The sequence below is a fragment of the Pteronotus mesoamericanus genome, unplaced genomic scaffold (assembly GCF_021234165.1).
Source record: "Pteronotus mesoamericanus isolate MK-2021 breed Mesoamerican mustached bat unplaced genomic scaffold, CSHL_Meso_final scaffold_1186, whole genome shotgun sequence".
NCBI lineage: Eukaryota > Metazoa > Chordata > Mammalia > Chiroptera > Mormoopidae > Pteronotus > Pteronotus mesoamericanus.
In genome coordinates this window covers 7,150,730-7,174,625 of record NW_026555302.1, presented here as the reverse complement: position 1 = coordinate 7,174,625, position 23,896 = coordinate 7,150,730, and the positions used below count along the sequence as shown (strand labels likewise).

General features: G+C 40.8%; 2 protein-coding genes across 3 annotated transcripts in view; both read right to left on the bottom strand.

The window, feature by feature from the left end:
- The window catches only part of LOC129082001 (torsin-1A-interacting protein 2-like), a 30,341-nt gene extending 8,800 nt beyond the window's left edge, over positions 1-21,541 (bottom strand). Inside the window, exons 1-2 of one of the 2 annotated variants that reach the window (XM_054587704.1) lie at positions 21,453-21,541; positions 1,840-2,018 (exon numbers count right to left, since the gene is read on the bottom strand). In XM_054587704.1, the coding sequence (XP_054443679.1) occupies positions 1,840-1,873 (34 nt within the window). In that variant the 5' untranslated portion in view covers positions 1,874-2,018; positions 21,453-21,541. Of the gene's footprint in view, positions 1-1,839; positions 2,019-11,481; positions 11,619-21,452 lie in introns of those variants that run through there. The other variant, XM_054587703.1, reaches the window with a different exon arrangement.
- LOC129082003 (torsin-1A-interacting protein 2) lies at positions 8,470-11,488 on the bottom strand. The gene has a single exon (XM_054587705.1). The coding sequence runs from the start codon at positions 11,009-11,011 to the stop codon at positions 10,616-10,618; it is 396 nt and encodes a 131-aa protein (XP_054443680.1). The 5' UTR covers positions 11,012-11,488; the 3' UTR covers positions 8,470-10,615.
- Positions 21,542-23,896: the final 2,355 nt, after the last annotated feature.

Here is a 23,896-nt window from a genome sequence, read left to right as displayed (position 1 = left end):
CAAATTTATGTTAATGAATTTAGCAAGTACTATTAATGTAAAACTATTCTGAATGACAGAACCAATGTTTGGCTGCATTAAAACATCCTCTTCCCTAATGAAGTAATGGATCTAGCCGATCATCATCAACAGCAACTAAAACCATTCTGCAAAAAGCTGATGAGTTTTATGACCAAACAGACAACTGCCGAACCAGGTGATCAATCTTAACGTCACCCAAAGAGGGAAAACCAGACATCATTAACCTCCCGATTCAATGCAACAGGAAGTACCACCTAGGAAGTCTTCCTGCACAACAACCGAAATCTGAATCTGATCATGCTTCTAGAGCTAACTACCAGGTTCCAAGAAACACAGGGAGGGAGGAATGTATTAAATTATGCCTCAGGAATGCAATCAGTAAAACCCAGAATGTGGGACATTCCAAGGGACAAAAGACTCTGTTTCTTTAGTAACAGCAAGAAACAAAAACGAATGGCAAGGAAAGGGGGAAAAAAAGGAGGGGTGGCCTGCTGATTAAGAGAGACATCAGAGACACATCAACCAAATGCAATGTGTGGACCACACTGTTTAGATCCAGTGTCAAAGAAATCAATTGTTAAGGAAATATTTATGAGACAATCAGAAAAATCTGGATGCCAGATATTTGATGATATTAAGAAATTTTTTGTTCATCTTTCACAACAATAAAGGTATTGTGATAGTGTTTTTTTTAAAAGAAGCCTTACCTTTTAGAAATAAGTATTCAAGTATTTATGGCTAAAATTACAGGTCTAGAATTTGCTCCAATTAAATGATATGGGGGAAAGGGGAGGAGAGGGAATCTAGGTGAAACAATATAAGCCATTATGTTGACAGCATATGAAGCTGTTCAATGGCTACATGGGATTCATTTCATCCCTCTCTCTACTTTTATATGTTTGAAATTTTCATAATAAAACTTTAAAAAATTAAGCAATCCAAAAGATACATCAATCAAATGCAGTGTGTGATCCTACTATAAAAAGAAAAAACAAAAACAAAAAAGCACCAACTGTGATCGAAACAAGTGAGTAAATGTGAATACTCACTGGATATGTGATGAGATTAAGGAATAACTTTTTATTTTTTTAGGTGTGATAATACTATTTTGGTTATTATTTTTAATCTACTTTTAAAAGAAAACTATTCACAAATAAAATAATGTAATATCTTGGATTCACATTTAAATATTCCAAGGCAGTCCACAAATTCAGCATTATATAGGTAATAGTTGAAGTTAGATGTTGAATTCATGGAGGTTCATGATACTGTTCTTTTATATTTTTAAAAAACATCTTAGTAAACGATTTAAATAAACATGCTCTTCAGAAGAGAATCTGAAAAATCTACTACATATTTTGCCAATTTTGTATATATTCTCTGTATACACATAAGTAGGATGAATTTAAGTTTCATCTTTCCCTATAATTGAAAAATCCCCTCTAAATATATAGTACATCACTGTTTTCTTAGTTTTTAAAACCATCTTGATTTTTTTAGATAAGTAAAGATTTGCCTACAATCTTTTTCTAAATTTCATTGTATTCTTCCAATACTGTATAATTATAAGTATGGTTACTGTTTTAGAGATTCCAGTCTCTAAAACAGTAACCATACTTATAATTAAGATCTGGTATTATGGTAAAATTCAGTAAATATGAAAGAATAAGAATAACCATACTAAATTAATGAATTAAGTTAACTTCTGTTTTACTTCCAAACTTTCAGATTTCAGTCAGTCTTCAGAGGTTTTCCCTCAGGACAGCCCTAGCTTCCTACAGCACCAACGTCAGCACGCACGGCACAAACTCATCTTACCCTCTGGCGGATCCCCAAGTCCTCTCTCCGCCATGTTTGTCTTCTGCCTCTTCAGAGTTTGGGATACTTTTTGTTAGTGTCTGGTTTTCCTTGTGAAGATGTCTTGTTTTCGTCTTCTCCCAGGTCCCAACAGACTCATGCTTCCCGTGGACCCAGGAAACAAGGCATATATACAGTCACTAAAATATAATGGAAAAAAAAAGTAAATGACTTTTTATTTATACATGGGAGAAATGCCAATTTCAGCTTTATTTATTACATTTGTTTGGTTTCAGTAGTGTTTCCTCTCTAAAACTTTTTCTAGTGAAGAAAAAACATTTTCTGCCTTTCTTGAGGGTCGTGTTCCATGTTCTAGACTACAAATAGAAAAAAGCTTCAGATTATTAACTTTGAATGCCATAATCTCCTACAACATTCCAGTGTGGCTGAAAGGATAAGACCAAGTGACCAGAATCTTAAAGAGAACATCTATGAAATTGAAATAAAAAGTAATTCTAAGAAGAGAAATTTAAGTCACTGCTGACTCACTCACTGGAGATGTCCTGTATGTCTTCAGTTTCTGTCCAATATAAATTCCTCAGACTTTACTTGTCAGGAGCTTATCTTTAGCTCCTGTCAGGAGCTAAGTAACAATGCACAGGGGCTACCTGCAAACTAAGATAATTGCCTTGGTATTTAGAGTAGGAAACACACATTTGGAGTTCCATTACTGCCTTTTTAATGGTATTCTTTTGTAAAATATAGAGAAGTATCTCTTTATAGAATGCCTTTTTAGGCAGTACTCCAAGAAGTCTGAAATGTAAATTAAGAGCCACATACAAAAGGAATCAAAAGCAGAGGCGATTTATAAGCAATAAAAACAATTATATCATTTTATAGTCAAAATCTTATTTTTTTTCAAAAACAATTATTATCTGAAGTTACCTAACCTTCATTATCTGTAAAAATGATTAAAGCTTGCTATGAGGATTAAATACAAAAGTATATGTGATCCTCAAAAAAATTAAGAACTACCATATGATCCAGCTATTCCACTTCTGAGTATTTGTCCAAAGAATTTGAAAAGGTACAGGCACCCCTATATTCATTGCAGCATTATTTACAACAGCCAAGATATGGAAACAACCTACGTGTCCATCAGTGGATGAATGGATAAAGATGTGGTACAAATATACAATGGAATAGTACCCAGCCATAAAAAAAGAATGAAATCCTGCCTTTTGCAACAAAATCAAATTGTATGGATGAACCTAAATGAAGTAAGTCAGATGGAGAAAGACAAATACCATACAATTTGACTAATGTGTAATCTAAAAAAAAAAAAGAACAAAAAATAAAACTAACAGATACAGAGAACAGATTGGTGGTTTCTAGAGAGGTACTGGGGCAACTACATGGTGAAGGATGGTAATAAAACTTTCAGGGGTGATCACTTTGTAGTATATAGATATTGAATTATAATGCTATTCACCAGGAGCTTATATGTTACACACCAAGTTTAACTCAATAAAAAACCAAAAATAAATATATGTGAAAGAGTTTTGTAAAGTGTTGTATTTTGACAGGCTAGTCTTCTTTATATGTTTCTCACAACAGAATTTTGTGAAATTTAATCTTAAAAATTAAAATTTTGATCCCAAATGCCTAGCACAGTGTCTGGTGTAGAGTAAGAACCCCCTATTTTAATGGAAAAGAATATGAACGAACGGGTGAGTGAAGAGCAGTGCCAATTATAAACAGGAAGGGCAGGGAGGAGTTAGGGACAGGCCTCCTCTCCGCATGTGTACACCTATGGACCGTGTAACAGAGAAAGGATCAGTGTTTCCTGGGGGGAGAAGAACTGACTGGACCAGGGCATGAGAAAACATGTTGGGGCCAAGAAAGTGTTCACATTTTTATTGAGGTGGTGCTTAAAATTGTCATCAAATTTAAAATCTGTACATTTTATTGCATGTAGAATATCCTCAATAAATCTTACAACAGAATGCTTTCAAAACATATTACTTGGTAACAAAACGTACTACTCTAGGTCACAGCCAATAAACAATCTGCAGGCTTCTGGCCATGATGGAAACGTAGATAGATATGCTTTACCTCCTTGTACAACCAAAAGGAGAACCACCAATTTAAAAAGAAGAAACAATGAGAACTGCCGGAAAATCGAACCGTATGGAAGTCTGACAAAGGATTTAAAGAAGAAACATTCATCCAGACCAGTAGGAGGGGCAGAGACTGGAGAGGGTGTGCAGCGAGGGGGTGGCTGGCAACCTGGATGGTCCCACATTCATGAGCAGAGAAAAACAGTGAGGAACAACTGGGGACGGAGACAGACTGCCCAACCCAGGGTTCCAGCACGGAGAAAATAAAGCATCAAAACCTCTATAAAAGCCTGTGGGGGGTTGCAGCAGCAAGAGAAACCACAAGTCTTTCAGGAGAGTCCATTGGAGGGGCCCACAGGGTCCTAGAATGTACACAAGCCCGCCCATCGGGGAATCAGCACCAGCGCAGCACTTGGAAGGGCACAAGTACTTGTGGGAAGCAGGGGAAGTGACTGAAAGCCAGGTGAGAGCCCAGCAAGAGGCATTGTTCCCTCTCTGACCCTCCCCCACATACAGTGCCACAACACAGCGACCTGAGTTGCCCTGCCCTTTGAATGTAACAGGGACGCCAAGAAAAAGAAATATGGCCCAAAGAACAGATCAAAACTCCAGAAAAAGAACTAAGTGATGAGGAGCTAGCCAACCTATCAGATGCAGAGTCAAAACACTGGTAATCAGGATGCTCAGAGAAATGATTGAGTCTGGCAGCAACATAAAGGAAGAAGCAAAGGCTATATAAAGTGAAATAAAGAAAAATATACAGGGAACCAACAGTGGAGGGAAGAAAACCAGGACTCAAGTCAACAATTTGGAACAAAAGGAAGAAATAAACATTCAACTGGAACAGAATGAAAAAACAAGAATTCAAAAATACAAGGAGAGGCTTAGAACCCTTTGGGACAACTTTAAATGTACCAACATCTGAATCATTGGAGTGCCAGGAGGAGAAGAGGAAGGGCAAGAAATTTAAAACTTATTTGAAAAAAAACAATGAGAGAAAACATCCCCAATCTGGCGAAGGAAACAGACATACAAGTCCAGGAAGCTCAGAGTCCAAAACAAGTTGGACCCAAAGAGGACCACAGGAATACATATCATAAATAAAATGCCAAAGATTAAAGATAAAGAGAGAATCTTAAAAGCAGTAAGGCAGTTACCTACAAAGGAGTTTTCATAAGACTATCAGCTGATTTCTCAAAAGAAACCCTGTAGGCAAGAGGGGGCTAGAAAGAAGTATTCAAAGTCATGAAAAGCAAGGACCTACATCCAAGATTTCTCCATCAAGCAAAGCTATCATTTTAGAATGGAAGGGCAGATAAAGTGCTTCCCAGATAAGGGGAAATTAAAGGCATTTACCATCACCAAGTCCTTATTTATGAAATGTTAAAGGGACTTATCTGAGAAAAAGATCAAAACTATGAGCACTAAAATGACAAGAAATTCACAACTATCAACAACTGAACCTAAAAAACCAAAAACAAACAAGAAAAAACGAAGCAAACAACTAGAACAGGAACAGAATCATAGAAATGGAGATCACTTGGAGGGTTATCAGTTTATCAGCAGGGAGGGGGAAGGGGGAAAATGGGGGAAAAGGTACAGGGAATAAGAGGCATAAATGCTAGGTACAAAATAGACTGGGGGAGGTTTAGAATAGGATAGGAAATGGAGAGGCCAAAACCTTGTACGTACAACCCATGGACATGAACTAAGTGGGGAGAAACACTGGAGGTAACAGGAGTATTAGGCAGAGGGGGCTAAAGGGGAGAAAAAAATAGGACAACTATAATAGCATAATCAATAAAATGTACTTTAAAAAAACCACCTGCAAAGGAACCACCACAGGTATTCCTATAATCTTACAAATGCTCGAGATAACATCTTTGTCCTCTCAAGGTACAGGCCGTTCCTGTAGCCCCTGGTATTCAGGCCCTTTGCAAAGTGTCACGTGTCATGCTGTGGTATCTGAGAGGTCTGGAGGCCACTAGTCCAGAAGCAGGTCAATCTTTTGAATGTGTCCAATCCGTACCAGGAAGTGTGCGCACTCGGAACCTCCCTTCATCATGGAAGTGAGGCGGAGCCTCATCCTGATGGAAATGGGGAAGTTGGAGACTTTCTGCAGCAGCATGAAAAACCATTCTGTACTTACGTCTGAGATACCTTGGAAGGCACCTTTTGCAAAAATGAACTGATGGAAGACCCCATGTATTTCTCATGGCAGAAAAACATTTACGTTTAGGGGAATCCTTTCAAGGTCAATGGTGAAATGTTGGTTTCCAGTGGCCACTATGTGGGGGTGACGGTGAATTCATTTTTCCACTTAGGAAAACTTAGGCTCATCACCGGAAGTCATCTCCACTTCCTGTGACCCTGAACGCTTATCGTTTGCTTTAGCTGTCTCCAGGAGGGCCTGAGACAGGTCCCACAGTGAGGTTTTGTTCTCCACACATGGAGCATGAACCAGGTGGCAGGATGAGGAATGTCTGCCTGAATTTCAGTATCCTGGCACTTCTCTAAGGAGCTACCCAAATTTGCCTCGCTGCCTCCTCTGCTGGCTACCCTTCGTGCTCCATCTCCTCGGACCAGTGGTGATGCTGGGACAACCTGGTAGGTGTTCATTGTCTGGCGCACGGAATGACCCTTGTACTGTAGGGATTCAAGCAAGTCTCGCGGGCTCCAACATATATGTTGTAAGAGTACTCTACAAATAGATGCATATTACATATTTATATATATATATAAATGTTATGAATAATAAAAATTTAGAAGTATCCAATTCTCTTTAGTGCCCTGTACAGTTTAATATATACAAAAAATTAAACACACAAATAGAAAGGATAGACACAAACTTCCGTTTAGTGCTTGCTTCAAGGATGGGATTTGACTACCTCTGTCAAGTGTCTTTTAAAAGCACAGAGATAAATGTGGCAAAACGTTCATGTGACCTAGGTACATCGGTGAATGTTATATTCTGCACTTTCCTGTATGTTGCAGTTAATACTTTTTTAAATGTGTAATAAAATATATTGGCTTCTGTGGGGAAAAGAATAAGAAAAGGCTTCCAATGGTAGCTCTTTGAGCTGAGAAGCAATGAACTGAGTCACCATCCAACCACATTCCCCCATACATTTTGTCACAACCAGTTGGGAGGAGGTAAGACAAGGAAAAGCTGCTAGGAAACAGTAGGACCTTACCCAACCTCTGGTCCATCCTAGCCACGGGGACCAGGCAGCAGGAGGGGCGGGAGGGGGTGGGGAGCTGGCAGAGACCCGCAGAAGAGGGAAGGCGGGCAGCAGGAAGCACTGGTATCCGCAACACTGAGATGCAAATGTCTTTTAAAAAGGAGAAAGAAATAAGAACTTCAGCAGCTGAGAAGGATGTAAGAGAGTAAGAGAATAGGTCCATCCAGGATGGTAGTTCAGATATAAATGTCATCAGGACAAATGTGTGGCAGTCAGGGCCCAACAAGCATGTATCTTTTCTTCTATTTTTAAAAGCTTATTTTAATGAACGATGCCACCTTAGGCTCTGGAGATAAAAAGCAGCAGATATCTTGGCCCTCAAACAATTTACCATCCTGCTGTGGAAACAAACACCATAAAACATACACAACGACAATAATTGCTAACATTTATTGAGCGCCTTCTTTGGGCCAAGCAGCCTTCCAAGCACTGTGTGTATGAACTCATTCAATCTTCATGACAATCTTATGATGTACGGACTATGGTTATTCCTTCTCTTTTCCAGATGAAGGAAGCGGGTGCAGAGGTTAACTTGCCCCGGGTCACGCAATAGCCAGAATTTGAAGGCAAACCCAGGTCAGCTGGCTGCAGGGCTGTCTGCTTCCTCTACAAGCTGTTCTCGAGTCGCACGCCCAAGGTCCCACGGAGACCGAGGGCCGCTGGGCAGACTGAAGAGCCGGGAGGGGTATGACTCATCTCACCTTACTGGTACCTATAACATGCTGATGGCCACATACTCTTTAGATGCCACAGAGTTCTTTTTTTCGCCTGGGCTTGCCTGCTTGCCTGGGATTCCTTCTCCTATGACTTAGGGATGAAGCTTCACACAGTCCCCCACAACCCCGGGCAACTTTCTCTTGAGGAGACATTTTCTTCCCCGTCTGCCCCAGCGTGTTTCCATTAACCTTCTACTCCTGGGTCTGCCATAAAATACCAGGAAGTATTTATAAAAGCCATCTTGTAAACGGCCACTATTATGTGTGAGTAATATTAGCAACTCCTCCACAGTAGGGAAAGAGACTGATGTGGCTCGCATAATCCAAAATAGTGGCTAACCCTCCAGATCATTTGCTATGAAAATTTTAGAAAAATTAGTTTGACGGTATCATTAATTCTTATACTTTAAAATTCATCTATTCATTAACTCTGGAGCATTCTAGGATAATCTACAATTAGATTGTAGTCCAAGTGTGGTCATAGTGAAAGGACCAAAGCTGAAAAGCTACAAAGCTTTCTGAATTTTCTCCCTTGCTCAGTTTTATGAACTCTCCCACATGTTGTTATTTCTGGGAGCAAATCTGTGCAGGTATGTGATAATCACGTCTGAGGACAAAGTACTCTTCTTACTGTAATATTAAAATTAATATTTTTGCTTCTTTTGCATATATATTCACATGGCTTATACCGACACCACACAGAACTGCTTGTGAGCAGGGCTACAATAGTGCAATCACTTTAATTAATGAGAAGAAATGTGACTGAGTTGTATCCTGAAGTATCAAGTGACTTTCAGTCTGATGGGAAATCTGTTTGTGTGACCAGCAAGGTATAGTAACAGTCACTACCTTGCAGCTTTATCAGCACCCAATTCCCATCCTTTTAAGCCAGTATCTAAACACCATGGAAAGGCTGCTGTTATCTCCCTCCAAGCCCGGTCCACAGAGCACCTGCACAGGTCTCCTAAGGCACTATTTATAAAATGCAAATTCCTGAGCCCCGTGAACAACCTAAGGAATCAAAGTTTCTGTAAGATACAAAAACAGAAGACTTTTCCTCTATTTTGCTGATAATTAAAATTCCACATATATAGAGAGTTTCTCAGTATAGATCTGAAAAACTTTAGAGGACAATAATATTGATTCTAAGACCATCCTCAAAAGCAATTCTTCAAAGTAAATCTTCACTTTGGAGTTTTTATCCAAGGGTTGATGATAAACTACTAGTCTTCACTCAGTTTAGCAGTCCACACAGTTTATTCAGCAATATAACAGGAGAAACTTCCACCAGCATAGACATAAGGCAGATAGATACAGGGTAGATCTCGGGTACATTCTTTATACAGACTCAGGTTTCATATCAGGTGCCAGGCATGGTTTCTTACATAAAAACAGCCATTCATTCCTCACCTCCTCCTCCCTAAAAGAGCCCTCATTTTCTCCGGGGAGACAGGGTGCCCTAGCCAGGCACTGCCAGCCCCATCCCTTTCCCTGGCTCCCCAGGCCCCCTTGTGAGCCAGGACCTTCTAATGAGATGTAAGAAGAAATCGGTGAGGGGCTTTTGAGAAAGATTTCCTTACCAAGTAAGACAGGGTCTTCTTGAAAGGAGAAATCTTTTTGCTTCCTACCTCCAGCCTTTGGGACTGAAATGCCTGAAGCAGCAGCAAGCCACACTGCAATCACAGAAGATACTATGAGGACAAAAGCCAATGTGATAAGGATCCCAGAGGGAAGAAGTGAGAGAGCCTGGGACCTTGAGAACATTGCTGAGTTGCTACATAAGCACTGGGTTATCTAGCATCTTCAGTGGAATTTTAAAGTTGCTCAGTGGCCTCTGAGATGTTTTCAGCCGTTTCGTCCTAAGTTTCTTAACCCGATCTCTGGTTCCACAGTTGTCACAAGTGAAGGCCAGCACGTGGCTAATGTCCAGCAAGACCTTCTTAGTTTTAAGAAAGATGCTTTCCTTAGACTGCTCGTAATACACGTGGAGTCAGGCTTGGTAACGCCTGTCTCATACGGGTACTTTTCCGTTTCCTGGGTAGGACGTTCTAAGGATAGTCTTTGTTTCTGCAGGGCCAAGAAGTGTAGACAGTGGCACTTCTGCATGTTCTTGTGCGTCCCTGTGTAGGTACTGCCTGGCAGAACGGGACTTCTCTCGAGTGGCCAGTTATCGATAATGTCAATGCCACACAGAGGCCAAATAGAGCCAACAATGGATAAATGATTATATATGAATAAATTATATATATATAAAATTGCTGATTAATGTATAAGAGGTGGGGTTTAGAATAACGTAGTGTCTTATTAAAGTGTCTAGTTTTCACCAAAATAATCTAGAATCCAGCTACAATGAAGATGCTTCCCCACAGAAGTTATCACTAGAAATACCATTCTGGAGGACATGGTTAGGGGCACCTCCTCCAGCATGACCTTGTCACATGTCAATCATTAGGTTGTGGAGCTTTCTAGGAGGGGTAAGCTAATTCCAAAACATAGGGAACATGAAATAATCTGGTTCTAGGTGAACAGTCTGGCTGCAATGCTGATTAAATTCATGCTGAACAGAACAGGTGTAGACCATGGTAACAGCCAACAATTTAAACGGTTCCCCAAAGTAGTGACAGTCTGGATCAGATTTAAAAGGAGTCATTTTTCCATCTTCCTTGGGTTGCTAGTACAAAACCCTCTAGACTTGCCGTGATTTTGACTGTTTAAGAAGTTATTTGCTTTGGCCAAGTTTCTTGTTTAAGGTCGTGTCTGTTCTAGTCAAAATCAACTGTAATGCAGGGTTAAAACCAGCAATTCTAGAGTCATGTATCCTTTTTCTAACCAGCGGAGGACCCAGAAGAAATGGATGGCAAGCTTTTTCAAAGGTCCACCTGGTAAGATTTTGGGGAGCCCACTCAAGTGGGAAAGACCAAGGAAGAACAAGGCTTCTATTAGCAGGATTATCGGGATAACACTCAGGGCAATAATCAGCCCTGTTAATGCGGTCCAAGAACACCTGGTAACATTCATTTTCGATAAGTTCAGTTTGGTACAACCAGTGGCCTAGTTCTAAACTAGGGAACCACTGTTGTCCACAGTCAGGGCAATGGGAGTTATCTGAGAACATCTGGGCCTCCAGGGATAACACAGAAAGAGAGCAATGTAACAATAAGAGGCAACAATGACAGAGACACCCAAATAACCAGTCCTATCACAGATGTGGTTTAGCAATTTCTCAGTCCAACCAATGCTACTTGGAAAGAGTTAAATTTGGCTTGCACCTCCGTGCAATTCTTCAAGATTTCGTTGTCTTATTTTTCACTCAATTGCAACTCAGTTTCTCAACTCAGCGACTGATCCAGTCTATAACGTTATCAGTCACCTGCTAGGAGCACAGATCTCAGAATAGCTCCTTCTAATCCCAGCTAAATTAGTTACTTTTTCTTGTGTGTTAATCAGCTGATGATCTCACGCAGAGGCACTTGGCTCACTCTGCTTTGCGGGTCAGCTATTAGGTCTGCTTGGTCAAAGAGAGGAGCTGACAGGTCCAACGGATCTCTGTGGGCGCTGGCACTCCTGCCGCTGTGACTCACGTACCCAAGTCTTAAGGTCTTGGCACTTTCCAATGACGTAGCGGGGTCAGAAGACCTGGGAGAGTCCTCTTGAGCGTAGATCCAGTGAAGTCTTTCCTGAGGACCTGAGTCAGGACCCCAACAGAGAAGGAGCTGACGCTGAGCTGGCTGGAGGGTCTGGGAATGCTTCACATACCTGTAAATGATAACACTTCAGACAACTCATAATGGGTTTTGAGTTGCTCACAATATTATGACAAACATGCATTTGGAAATCATTTGGGTTCAAACCAATTTACCTGTTGGGAGTTATTCTCATGCTTATTTGGGCACAAGGAAAGGTTTTGGTTCATTTAAGATTTGTACTAGCCTAATTTTTTTTTTTTAGGACTGTTTCCTTTCTCTACTTCTTTGTACTTTGAGAATAACCAGGTCTGTATAATCATGTTTAACCTGGTAGAACTTTGAGATTTCTTGTATACGTCTTCTGTGAAGTGGGTGCCGCATACAGTATTCCCACCAGGCGGGAGAATAGTAACAAAGGTGACAGCCTTTCTATAACAGACTTCAATCCACCCAGGAAAAAGCTTACAAAATTAGTAAATAATATTCTTACTAGGGAACAACAGGAAGTTGGATGCAATCCTTTTGAAGGCTGAAAAAGAAACCAGGAGGGGTAGGTCTCCTTGCCCGCATCCATTTTAACAGGTCTGTGCACATCGCAAGGTAAAGGCAGAGTCCTGAGAGATTCTCGGAAAACACGGTAAACCAGTTGGAATCTGCAGATGTTATCATCTCTGCAGTCCTTCCCGGCATGGATGGAACACGTAAACGAGGTGGGGCAGCAGGATGCATGGAACAACCAGAGAGCCGCCTAGGGGGTGCCTCCGGTCGTCAGAGTGCGATGCACTCCCTGACTTTCTCTCGTGTTATCTGTGAATTTTGAGGCTTGCCGTTTGAGAGTGCTAAGGAACGCAGGGAATTCATGAGCGCTGAGACTGTATAAAAGCGTGGCCTGGATAGCAGAGGGAGGGACAGCCTTAGCTGTGGCAGCCAAAGCATTTTCCTTACAGACATTGGCAGTGGCTGTGCCTCTCAAGATTTTAAAATGGCAATTTTCCAAGGCAACTGAGGGGCAGCCTCTGACAGGGCTGCAACATGGGGTCAGTATGCTGACCGAAGCCCCAGGTGAGGTGCAGAAAGCATCAGTGCAGATGTACTGGTGTGTTCTTTGAGGTTAGGTAACAATGGGTGGGTGAGAGCTACCAATTCAACTCCTCGGGCAGAATAAACAGATGGTAGGGCTCCTCACTCGATGACCTCTGTCCTGACCACAGAGGGCACAATGGCCTTCCTTGAGCTGCTATGGACAAGAGCCACCAGCAAGTTTTGGCTGTCATACTGGGAAATCTTGGGCGTCCAGTACATGGAACTTGTGCACGATGAGTAACAGCCCCTATGATCATGGGGTTTAACTTAGAAATGAGTGGTAAAGTTATATGACTGAGTCTGACAGTGAAAAGATACAGAATTTTGGATTTTTAGAGTGAAAAAAGGGGAAATTTAATACCCCAAGATACTATTTCATATCCCCCAGACTGGCAATAATGAAAAAGTGTGACAACGGGGGCTCCGTAAGCTCTAGGCGAGAGCGCCCCTCCCCGAGGACATCTCCATGGGCAGGGGCGAGTGGAAGCCCTAAATTTAGCCCCAAATGCTCAGAATAAATCCACCCTTACCCCAACCTTCATTTCTCCAGCTTCAAGAGTCAAGCAAGCACTAGAGCTCCAGGCATTCGTTCCTTTACCAAGAGAACACTAGCTCCCACAGGCTCCAACCAGACCACCCCTCCCCGCCCTTCAAAGCAATGCCTGTGGGCCGGAGTCAAAGTGGGCCCTGAGGGCTCAGAATAAGGGTGTCTGCCACCAGCCCCTTCCTCATTCCTTGGCCTTATCACCACCAGGTGAACAAAGGCCTCCGAAAATGCTCCTGGCGAGATTCACAAACTCCACCCCCACAGGCACAGCTTCGCTGCCAACACCTGCTTGAAAGCACCAGGGCCAAGAGATCCCACCAAACCTGTACCCTCTTATGTCGTTACCCGTGAAGCCAGAGCTTCCTAGTCACAGTTCATCCCCCTCGTCTCTAATGACTCTAGGGGCAGTGAGACAACATCCCCTTCCCTTGTTTTATTTTTTTCTCCTAAAACATGTACCATTTTGATATATTAAATATCTCAGCTATTAGCCCCTACTAAAATATTAACTCCTTAAGATTAGGACTTCTTGTCTTTTTATTTACTGCTGTGCATGCCCAATAAACATTTCTTGATTGAGTAAACAGTAACTTGAATCCTTAGACCCTAACAATGAGAGCATAAATTAGTGTACCTACTGTTGAACTAATTTGGCATTATCTAGTAAAGCCAAAGATGTCATTTCTGATAATTCAGTAATTCTGCTCTAGGCTTTTATACGCTAGAGAAATTTGCACGTGCATTGAAAAACAGGAATAAAAATTTTTATTCACGGTAGTACTGTGTATATAGCAAAATAACAGCCAAATGGAGGTACTATCACACAACAGAATACTGTATGGAGACACACAGATGGGGCTCCAGAATATAATACTGAGCTGAAAAATAGAAAACAAGTAGCAGAATACACACACACAGTTCCATTTACATAAAGTTGCAATATATTGTTTAGGAATAAATATGCAATAAAGTTAAAAAGAAAAAGATAAGCACAAGGATAATTATTACTTTTACTGGGAGAGGGAAGGGGATATGATGGAGAGGACAATCATGAATTTTTTCTTTCTCTGAATCATAAATCCTAATAGCTTACATAACCTCTACTGCATCGTGTATAATTTAAAAAGAAAGGGTAGAGTGGGATTAGCCATGGGCTAGAAAGAGAGATTAATAGGTAAAACCAAGCTTCCACCAGGTGGACGAGGAGAGCAGCAGCTCCTCTGCTTGGAGGACAAGAGGGCGGTGGGTAGTGCGAGAGTGAGGGAGGCAGGAGCCCTACAGAAGGCTCTGCATCTTTGTTTTTCTCATAAAATTGTAACTATCTTCACAGGAGTACAGTAAAACAGGCCTACCTATGGCTGCTAAGGACGAGAAAGTTTATCTTGGTGTCCCCCACCAAGGCGCGCACCTGTCTGCAGAGGGGGTATTATGTCGCAGGGTGCAAGTTAGAAAAAGGCACCCCCTATCCAGGCAAGAGACGACCCAGAGAACCTCACTTAGCCGGGTATTCGGCAGTAACCCCGTCTGTGACAGAACACTTAGTGACAGTAGTAACATTCACACGGAGTGCCACTACCTGTTCTAAGCACTTTACATGTATTAACTCCTGTAATCCTTACAATAATCCACTTGAAGAAACAGAGAGGTTGAGCAACTTGCCCAAGGTCACACAGGTCACTGAGAAATCGTTTTGCCTCCAGACAGACAGCTTCTGGAGCCTGTGCTCTCCTCAGCCACTACAAAATACCACATTTCTGAGGCAGCGACTATTGAGCTTAGAAAGGCTTCCTAAACTATTCGCAAAGTTCAAAGAATACTCTTCAACTGTGTGTGTATATACTGATTGAGGTAGATGGGAGAAATTATCTGTCATAATTTTTCACTTCCACACAAAAAGGTTGAGGATAGATTTCAGGGAATGCTGAACCCCCTGAAATTATGTATACATTTTTTATGTACACTTATGCTTTTTTTTTTCAGGAAAGAGAGTACTATGTACTTTTATACTCTCAAAGGAATCTGAAATGGTTCAGAACCATTAGATGTTGCTTCCTTCCTCAACTCTATTAGCTTAAGTGAAAAGCAGTTGATTTGAGGCAACTATATGATTACTATCAGACTTGTAGAAATGCTGAAAACATCTAGAATCACCATTTCTCTGATTATTAAACATAATTGCTTAAATTATTAAATTATGTAATTCTTTAAATTATTAAGGAAACCACTGTGTACTAGGACTAATGTCAATTCCTACAGATATATAGAGAAAAGTCTTACAGGACTTCTAGATGACCTGGAAATCCAGGCTGGAAGCAATTTTAGGTAAAAGCTAAGGGTTTTTATATGGATATAAAAAGACTATAGAGATCTTAGGAAATTTAGGAAGGCCCACACAAGAAGCTATGGGATGCCTTTACTTTCAAACAAACCTAACCAACAACAGTGGGCAAAAGTTAAAGTTTAAAGAGTTTCCCTACTGCACAAATACTACACTAAAGAAAAACACAAATCAGGATTTTTTTTGTGTAAGAACTAACGTAAATTTAAGATTCTTCCTGAAACTTTATTAGAAGAAATGCAGTCTTATTTAATCCACTGAAATTTACATATACTGACGGCAGCTGAATGTATATAATTTACCTTCTGTAAATATTCTGATTATATTTCATTCTTTGCCATTTCTTGAATAGACATTAGTAAGCAAATTAAAGTCTACCCTTGATAGACAAATACTATTCCCCTATTCTTTTTAGTCATAGGATAATGGAGGTTTCAGAATGAGTCAGGATTGGGTGACATCTTCAAGCAAACATATCCCTTACACTTCAGTTCGGTCTCAGCTAAGTCCTCATGTGCTATACAAAATCAACAGATAGGCACACAGAAAAAATGTAAATGCTTTAAACCATCTTGAGTTCCCGTTTTAAATATTTTCTTCCATAGGAAGGCTAATCAATAATCAAAACTGTTGATTTTGTTTGGTACAAGGTTGTTTCTCTAAGTTTCAAAACCTCTAAAGTGAACTCTTTCGAGTTTCCTATTTCACAACTAGTTTGGAATTTAGCCGATGGGAGATGAAAGAAAAGGAATCAATCACTCTTCTTTTTAAATTTGCATAAACTAAATTCTATGTTCAATATATTGTGAAAATGAGTGCTCCCAACAAAGTCTTCAGCCTGAGTTTTGCAAAGCACTACTTTCAATCTGGCAAGTCTTGCAGCCAGAGCAGGCACACAGAGACCATCTCCAGCAGTGCTGAGTACACACACTGTTCCCTCTCGTGAAGGACAGATAAGGCAAAGGGAAAATAGGATCCTGGCTCGGGCGACAGCTGCAGAACATCCTCCCCTCCCCCAGCAACTGACAAGGCAGGTGTGCGCACACCGCTGGCACACCGTAAAGGGGAATACTGGCTTAGGAGTGTACTAGCGCACTGAGATCTACCTTGCCCTAATGGACTAGAAGTCCAGAGTTCAAATTCTGCCTAGTTTCGAGTTAAAACCTGGGCCGCTAAACCTTTTAAACAGGGAGACCTAATGCCCAGCCTAGGTTTTTCTATACTTGTACTAGCTATTTGTGTCTGTTTAAAACTAGTTTCTAAGTCTTGCATGCTGCTTCTCACCGTATCTGCTGTTATAATCTGCCAGGATTATTATTTTCACAATTTTCCCAATTCTCTATTTTTCTGAGTACAGAATGCCTTCCTTTCCTACCTTGCTTTCTCCCTCCCTCCCAGCTCCCCTAACTTGTACCTCAGCTTTAGATTGACCAGTAGAGGCAAAAAGCAATGCAGAGAATCAATGAGTTGGCTAAGATGTTCAACAGAAGGAAGCCTGATTCTTAGTTTTAGCTCCACTCCCCGACCCCCCTTTAGTATCTACATCACGCCAACACATTTCTATTAAACTTTTTATTTTGAACTACAGTTATGCACCACATACTGACGTGTAGGTCAACGACAGACTGCATATAGCACCACATAGGGGCCTGTGGTCCTGTAAGGTTACAATAGAGCTGAAAAGTCCCTATCACTCAGTGACTTCAAAGATGTAGCCCAAAACATTAGTCATGTGTTTGTGGAGCTGCTGGTGTAAACAACCACTGCGCTGCCAACTGTATAAAAGTGTAGCACACAGTTATGTATGGTGCTTATACTATGTTACTGGTTTGTGTATTTACTACACTTTTTAACCTTTATTTTAGAGTGTACTTTTTACTTATAAAAAAATTTTGCTGAAAAACATCTCCTTTACCAAGTCTCTTGACTAAACCATTTTCTCTTGTACTTGATTCAATCTCAGGTTGCGTAGTTGCAGAAACACACTCTACCGGCTTGAGGCCTAGAAGTAACAGGCTGCACGCACCCTGTGGCCCAGGTTGTGCGGAAGGCTATCCCACGCAGGTCCCCAAAACAAGCACGCCCCAGGGTCCAACCCTACATTCCATTTAGTTGTTAATTCTCCTGAGTCTTCGATGTAAGTTTTGCCGATTTTACCTGTTTTCTGTGGCCTTCCCTGGGGTCTGTGACCTTGGCACTTTTGTTATTTTGTAGACCATCCCTCAATCTGGGTTTGTATAATGTTTCCTCATGATTAGAAAAAAAGAGGTTATGCATTGTTGACAGGAATGACACCACAGAAATGATGACGCGTCCTCCCAGCTCCATCTCCTCACTAGGTTCCTGGCCCCCCTGGTGATGAGAACCTCTATCGGTTGCTCACGTGGTATCTCCAACTGTCAGGTTACATTTTTCCTTTCTAGTTAATAACTATCTTGGGGGACACATTGTACAGACTGCAAATATCCTGGTTTTCCTCAAACTTTCACCTACTAGCCTCACAGGCAGATCTGTCCACAGTAATTACTACAGTATTGTTTGCCTAATGGTGAGTTTCTATTTCCTCCTCTTCATGTTTATTCATTGGAATTCTTCTGTAAGAAAGAGTTGTCCCTTCTCCCTTATTTATTTAGACAACTATGTCAGCCCGGAGTCATGGACACTTGTACTTTGTTCTATGCATTAAAATCCCATACTATCATTTTCGTTTTGTCGTTCAAGTTGTTCCAGCTTTGGCCGCGAGGAATTCCTTTCAGCACGCCCCCGGACTTTTTGTGAGCACTTTCTTAATTTCACACACCACAAGGTGTTCCAGCCTGATCTTGTATTTTCCCTGCCCCAAGCCCTGGAATCAACTACTCCAAAAACTCCTGCTCCCTTTCATGGGAGGACAGTGTTTAAAAACTAAGAGCAGGGCGCTCACTGCTACTGTGGTTTCACTGTCAGGCCAACAACTTGGACAACCGCCACTAATATTTGCTTCCTTACTAAACTCATTGGCTGGAGTTTATCGGCATTACTTGGGACCTTGTTAGAAATACAGATTCTTGGGCCCCACCCCAGACCTGTGAGGCCAGAATCTTTCAAGGTCCGGTGCAGGAGTCTGTGTTTCAACAGGGTAACAGGCTCACCAGATGATTCCAGAAACACGGCTTTAAAGAGGAAAAGCTACTCTTCCTTCACTATAAACCCTGTATTCACTTTCCTATGTTTCTCTCTCATAAAAATAGGGAAAAATTAGCCTTGGCTAATGACTTGGGTATTATTCATACTTTTACTGCCACAACTAATAAAACTATGTGAACGCCTCATTTGTTGAGGTACTAAACACTTCCCTATGGTTATTTTCCTATTATGCTTTTAAATGTGGTGGTCATAGTAGTGGTTACAAAGTACAAATGCTCTCACTTTTATACAAAGAAATTGTAAGTGAGCCGCCCTCAACTCCTGCCCATATGCCTGGAAGACCCAACAGCCGCAAGGTGCCCGTACAGATATAAACCCCGTGCAGCACTGTCCTCTGATGTCAGGCTGCCTGGGCCTGAATGACCTGCTCAGCACCTGACCTGCAGCACTCTCCTCTTTGCCTCGGTTTTCTTAACCACCAAATGGAATGACGCTGCCTAGGTAAGAGAGGCATTGTGAAGGTTAAAGAGAGATGTGCAGCACTCACCATTACGGGGCACAAAAGAAGTCCTCAAAAACTTTATTATTATTTGATTATTAAATAAAAGTGCACCTAGAGGTTTTATTTCCTGGAATGGGGAAAACAGGGGAAATTGTGCTAAAGGAAAGCCCTGCTGTACCTTCACTAGTAGGTCAACGGGGTCAGAGAGCCCTATTTATATACTTAAGATCCTCAGAAGTTAACAAACCAACGTTTTAAATTTGATTTTTTTTGTAAAAACATCATGAAAAAAAGGTTATGAGATTTACATTAGGTATACTATGGTCAAGGGCTAAGGGGAGTATAAAAAATTACAATTTGATCTGTTGAGGTAGTGGAATTACGGGGGCATTTTCTTCCATTCTAGTTTATCAACATCATGTGCCACAAACTCCTTTAATATAATATTAGTAAAGAGGAAAGTAGCCCAATTAGTAATAACATTTTCCATTTATTGCATCTAAGCTGTCCCACTTAGTATTCCAAATAACTACGTATCTCCATTTCACAGATGAGGAAATGGACTCGGTGATAAAGCAGCCTGCCACGCCACGCAGTGACCGAACAGCAATTCAGCTCAGCTCCAGTCCCCCGGTCTAAGCTCCTAAGCACGTTGGGACCATCCTTCTTTATTCACAAGGGCTGGACTGGCTGTGCAAAAGTAAGGATAAAGTATAATCGCTCTATTGAATTCTCTCTTGTGGGACACAGGACACATAAGATCTAGAATGTTAATAAAAATTTAATCCAATTACAAATCGACATGAAAAATGAAAAACAGCATAAAGCAAACAAGGCTTCTCTGAGCACACTTCCTTCCGAAAACTCTAGTGGCACTTCAGAGAAATGTGGATTTCCAAGAAATACAGTTTAATATGAACTGTTAGGCAAAAAATGAATTATATATACAGGACACAATACATTATTAAAATACCCTACAATCCTCAAATAATTACTACCTAAATTCTTAAGTTACTTTATTTGTGAAGTATAGAAGCTCTTGGCCTAGTATTATCATCTCTACAATAGAAGCGAAACTAAGTGAAAGAGAACTTGAATGAGTCACTTATGGTTTCCTGATAAACTATAAGCAAAACTAGTTATCAAGTTATGGACTCTGCATTCAGCGTAATAAAATTAATGAGAGGGGGTGTTCAAAGTTTTCATAGCAAGTGTCAGTTTCTCAAAATGTTCTAATTCACACAAAGACATTTTTACTTCCTCCACCATAAAGTTCCTTTTTAAATTAAATGATATTCCAACAAGCCATTCATATTCTAATCATGTGCTTAACTGTCACAGCCCTAGTTCTTAAAAAAGAGACAAGGAAAGGATCTCTCATGGATCCAAAATAAAATGTTTTAAAACCTAAAGGCGGCCCTGGCTGGTATGCTCAGTAAACTGAGCGCCGGCCTAGTGAACCAGAGGGTCACGGGTTCCATTCCCAGTCAAGGCACATGCCTGGGTGGGGGGGCCAGGTCCCCAGCAGGGACAAGTGAAAAGTGGCTACACTGTTGTTTCTCTCTCTTTCTCCCTCCCTTCCCCTCTCTAAAAAGAAAGAAATAAAACCTTAAAAAAAAAAAAAAAAAGAAACAACCTAAAGACAGGTAAAACTGAAACAAAACCCAGTAAGTTGAATCTGGTTAAAATAACTCATTTCTGCGTTTGAGTTTAAAGTCTAACAATTAAGTAATACTGATAAAATATGGATTACTAAACACTTTCTTAAAGAAGAGAAAAAGAGGGTAAACTTTTTCATCGGCTATGAAATACAATTGGGAAGACATAGTATGTAAGCAAAGTGGTAATTGTAGGGTCTTACTAAAACTTCAAACTTTGCCCTTTTTGGGGCCATTAAGGTTACAAAAAGGTGAGTAGGGATTACTATTTAATAAGGATTAAGATGACAAAAGATGGGATTTTAGGTACGTAAGTAAAGGGAGTAATTACCCTGCACAGGCACATTTCCCCTTTACATTTTGAGCCTTACAGGAATTCTGCTTCTCTCTCAAAGTCCAAAGCAAACATTTAACCCCACCTTACCCTATTTAGTAAGATTGTTTCTCTTTCTTTCTTTCTACTGCAACACAAAAATACCCCCTACCAGCCTGTTTTAACGTTTTTTGTGGTAGGCAGGTGGGGGTGGGGAGAGATCGTTTCTGAAAGATTTTTCAAAAAGACATCAGATCGAATATTAAAACATGGAAAAGTTGTACAGGTGTTTGAGAGACTTACCAATTCCAGCGGAGTTTTAAATCTTCTACGGTCAATGTCAGAGGAGCACTTCTAGTGTTCGGGTCCACGAAACCAGGCGGCACCCCTCGGACGCGGGCCGAAGAGAATGTCGCCCAGTCCCGGTCCACGTGACGATGACCTCTGCTGGGAGGGGAGGCGCCCGCGGAATGCTGGGACTGGTAGTCGCCCTGCCCCGCCCCCGCAGTGTACACCCCCGCCCCCCACCCCGCCCCGCTCTCCGCTGCCCAGCGAGCCGCCAGCGCCAGGCAGTGGTGAGCGCGCGCAACAGAAATGCAGACGTTCCCACATTCTCGTGATGATCCTCGACCGGGAAGGCAGGCATTTCTCTGCAAGATGACCCTGATTCTTATAATGACCCCTAATTTAGGGGCTGGAAGAACCCATGAAGCCAACGCAGTGAGAGGCGCTACCCAATGATACAGGCCAGCACCAGTCAGACTTGACTTGAACCCAGCCTCTACCCTTAGGAGGTGCGAGGTGCGTGTTGTCAAACTCAGTTTGCTGCTGTCCAATGGGGTTGTTGTGAGCAAAAGAGCTTATGTAGTAACGGTGTCTGCTAAATGACAGTAGCAAATGATGAATCAAAATAGCTACTATATGGATCTATTGATTTTATAAATGTGAAAATTGAAAAATGGAGAGTAATTTACCCAAGAACACATAATAGGATAGGGGCAAAGTCAAGTACATTTGACTGGCACAACACAAGTTTGAACTGTGCCGGTCCACTGATACTCAGATTTTCTCCCCAATAAATACACGTTCTGTGGAGTTTGGCCTCCGCAGAATCAACCAACTGCAAATGGAAAACAGGACTTTCCCTCTCCTTCCGAATCCACGCAGGCAGAAGACAGACTGTATGCACTGTTCTGTGCCACATTGCAGAATGAAGTTGCCCATGCATGCGTTTTGGGATGGGCAGCGTTCCTGCAACCAATCCTCCTTGCATAGGGAAGGAAGACTGTAGTTTTTTCCACTGTGCTGGGATCAGGGGCCCTAAGCCCCTCCCTGTTCAAGGGCCAACTGTTAAGTCTAAAACTCCTGTTTCTGACCTACGACAATTCAAAACAACATAGAAGAAATCTGTTCATGTAAATCTCACTTCCCTGTACTTCATTTTTTCCCTAAAACACTGTAACACACTATTTTAGTTATTTTGATTTTTATCTGACTTCCAAAGAATATAAACTCCATTTATTTAGAAATCCAGTGTTAAGAACACCATGTTTGTAGACTTAGGACTAACAGCTACGTATGCACATTAATGCCAGTCATTTAATATAAATTGTAATTTTTATAGATGTCTCCCCTAATACCCTAAGGATAAGAAATACACTCGTTAATTTAATTCAAATTTTTAGTTATTAAATAACTAGGAATGGGTGTGAGGTGGGCAAAAGTAGGCAGGGAGGGCTGTCTTTTCTGTGCTCTTTCACTGCTGGATCCCCACCACCTACAACAGGATCTGGCTAGCACACAGAGGCTCAAATATTTATTGGAATAATGACTCTATATGGAACAGTGATCTGTTTGGTATCTTCACCTGTCAATCATCCTCTTTTGGCAGAAGTCACAGGATTTAAGAACACTCTTAGGTGCTGTTTGATAATTGACTTCGATTTCTAACTCAACAAAGAATAAACAGAAGAATATTACAGTCCATTCACTTCACTGGATTTAAATTTTCTTAATTTCAGTGTAATATTTCCCACTAGACATTTTCATTTGTATTGTCTTTATTTTATCATTTGTAAGAATGAGTAAATGGAAATCATGTCTTTAATTTTCTTCCTCGTTTAATATTTTAACTATTTCCTTATCAAAAATAACAATGTTACGTCTATTGTACTAAGTTATGGCCTCAAAGTTATTTGCTTATCTGAGCACAAATGTGAATATCATATATAATTATTTAAAATTAATAAAAATTGTTAAATGAAAATTGTTTCATTTTAAATAGCTGCTTTACCCCTGGCTTAGCAGCTCAGTTGGTCAGCACATTGTCCTGATATGCCAAGATTTCGGTTTTACTCCCCAGTCAGGGCACATACAAGAATCAATGAATGCATAAAGTGGAAAAACAAATTGATCTCTCTCCCCCCATCTCTTAAAATCAATTAATAAAATGTTTTTTAGAATAAAATGGCTGCTTTATTTAGAAATCCAGTGTCAAGAACACTAGGTTTGTAGACTTAGGACTAACAGCTAAGTATACATATTAATGCCAGTCATTTAATCTAAATTATAATTTTGTCTTTCCTAATACCCTAACGATAAGAAATACATTAATTTAATTCATTAATTTTTAGTTATTAAACTAAATAACTAGGCATTAATGAATATGAGATGGGCAGAAGTAGGTTTGAATTCAGCCGCCTCAGGAGGCAGTGGGGCTAACCCAAGCAAGTCACCGAAATTCAAGT

Bases quoted from the DNA above. Each gene is read 5' to 3' on its own strand.
- LOC129082003 (XM_054587705.1), bottom strand. From the start codon at position 11,011: ATGTTCTCAGATAACTCCCATTGCCCTGACTGTGGACAACAGTGGTTC.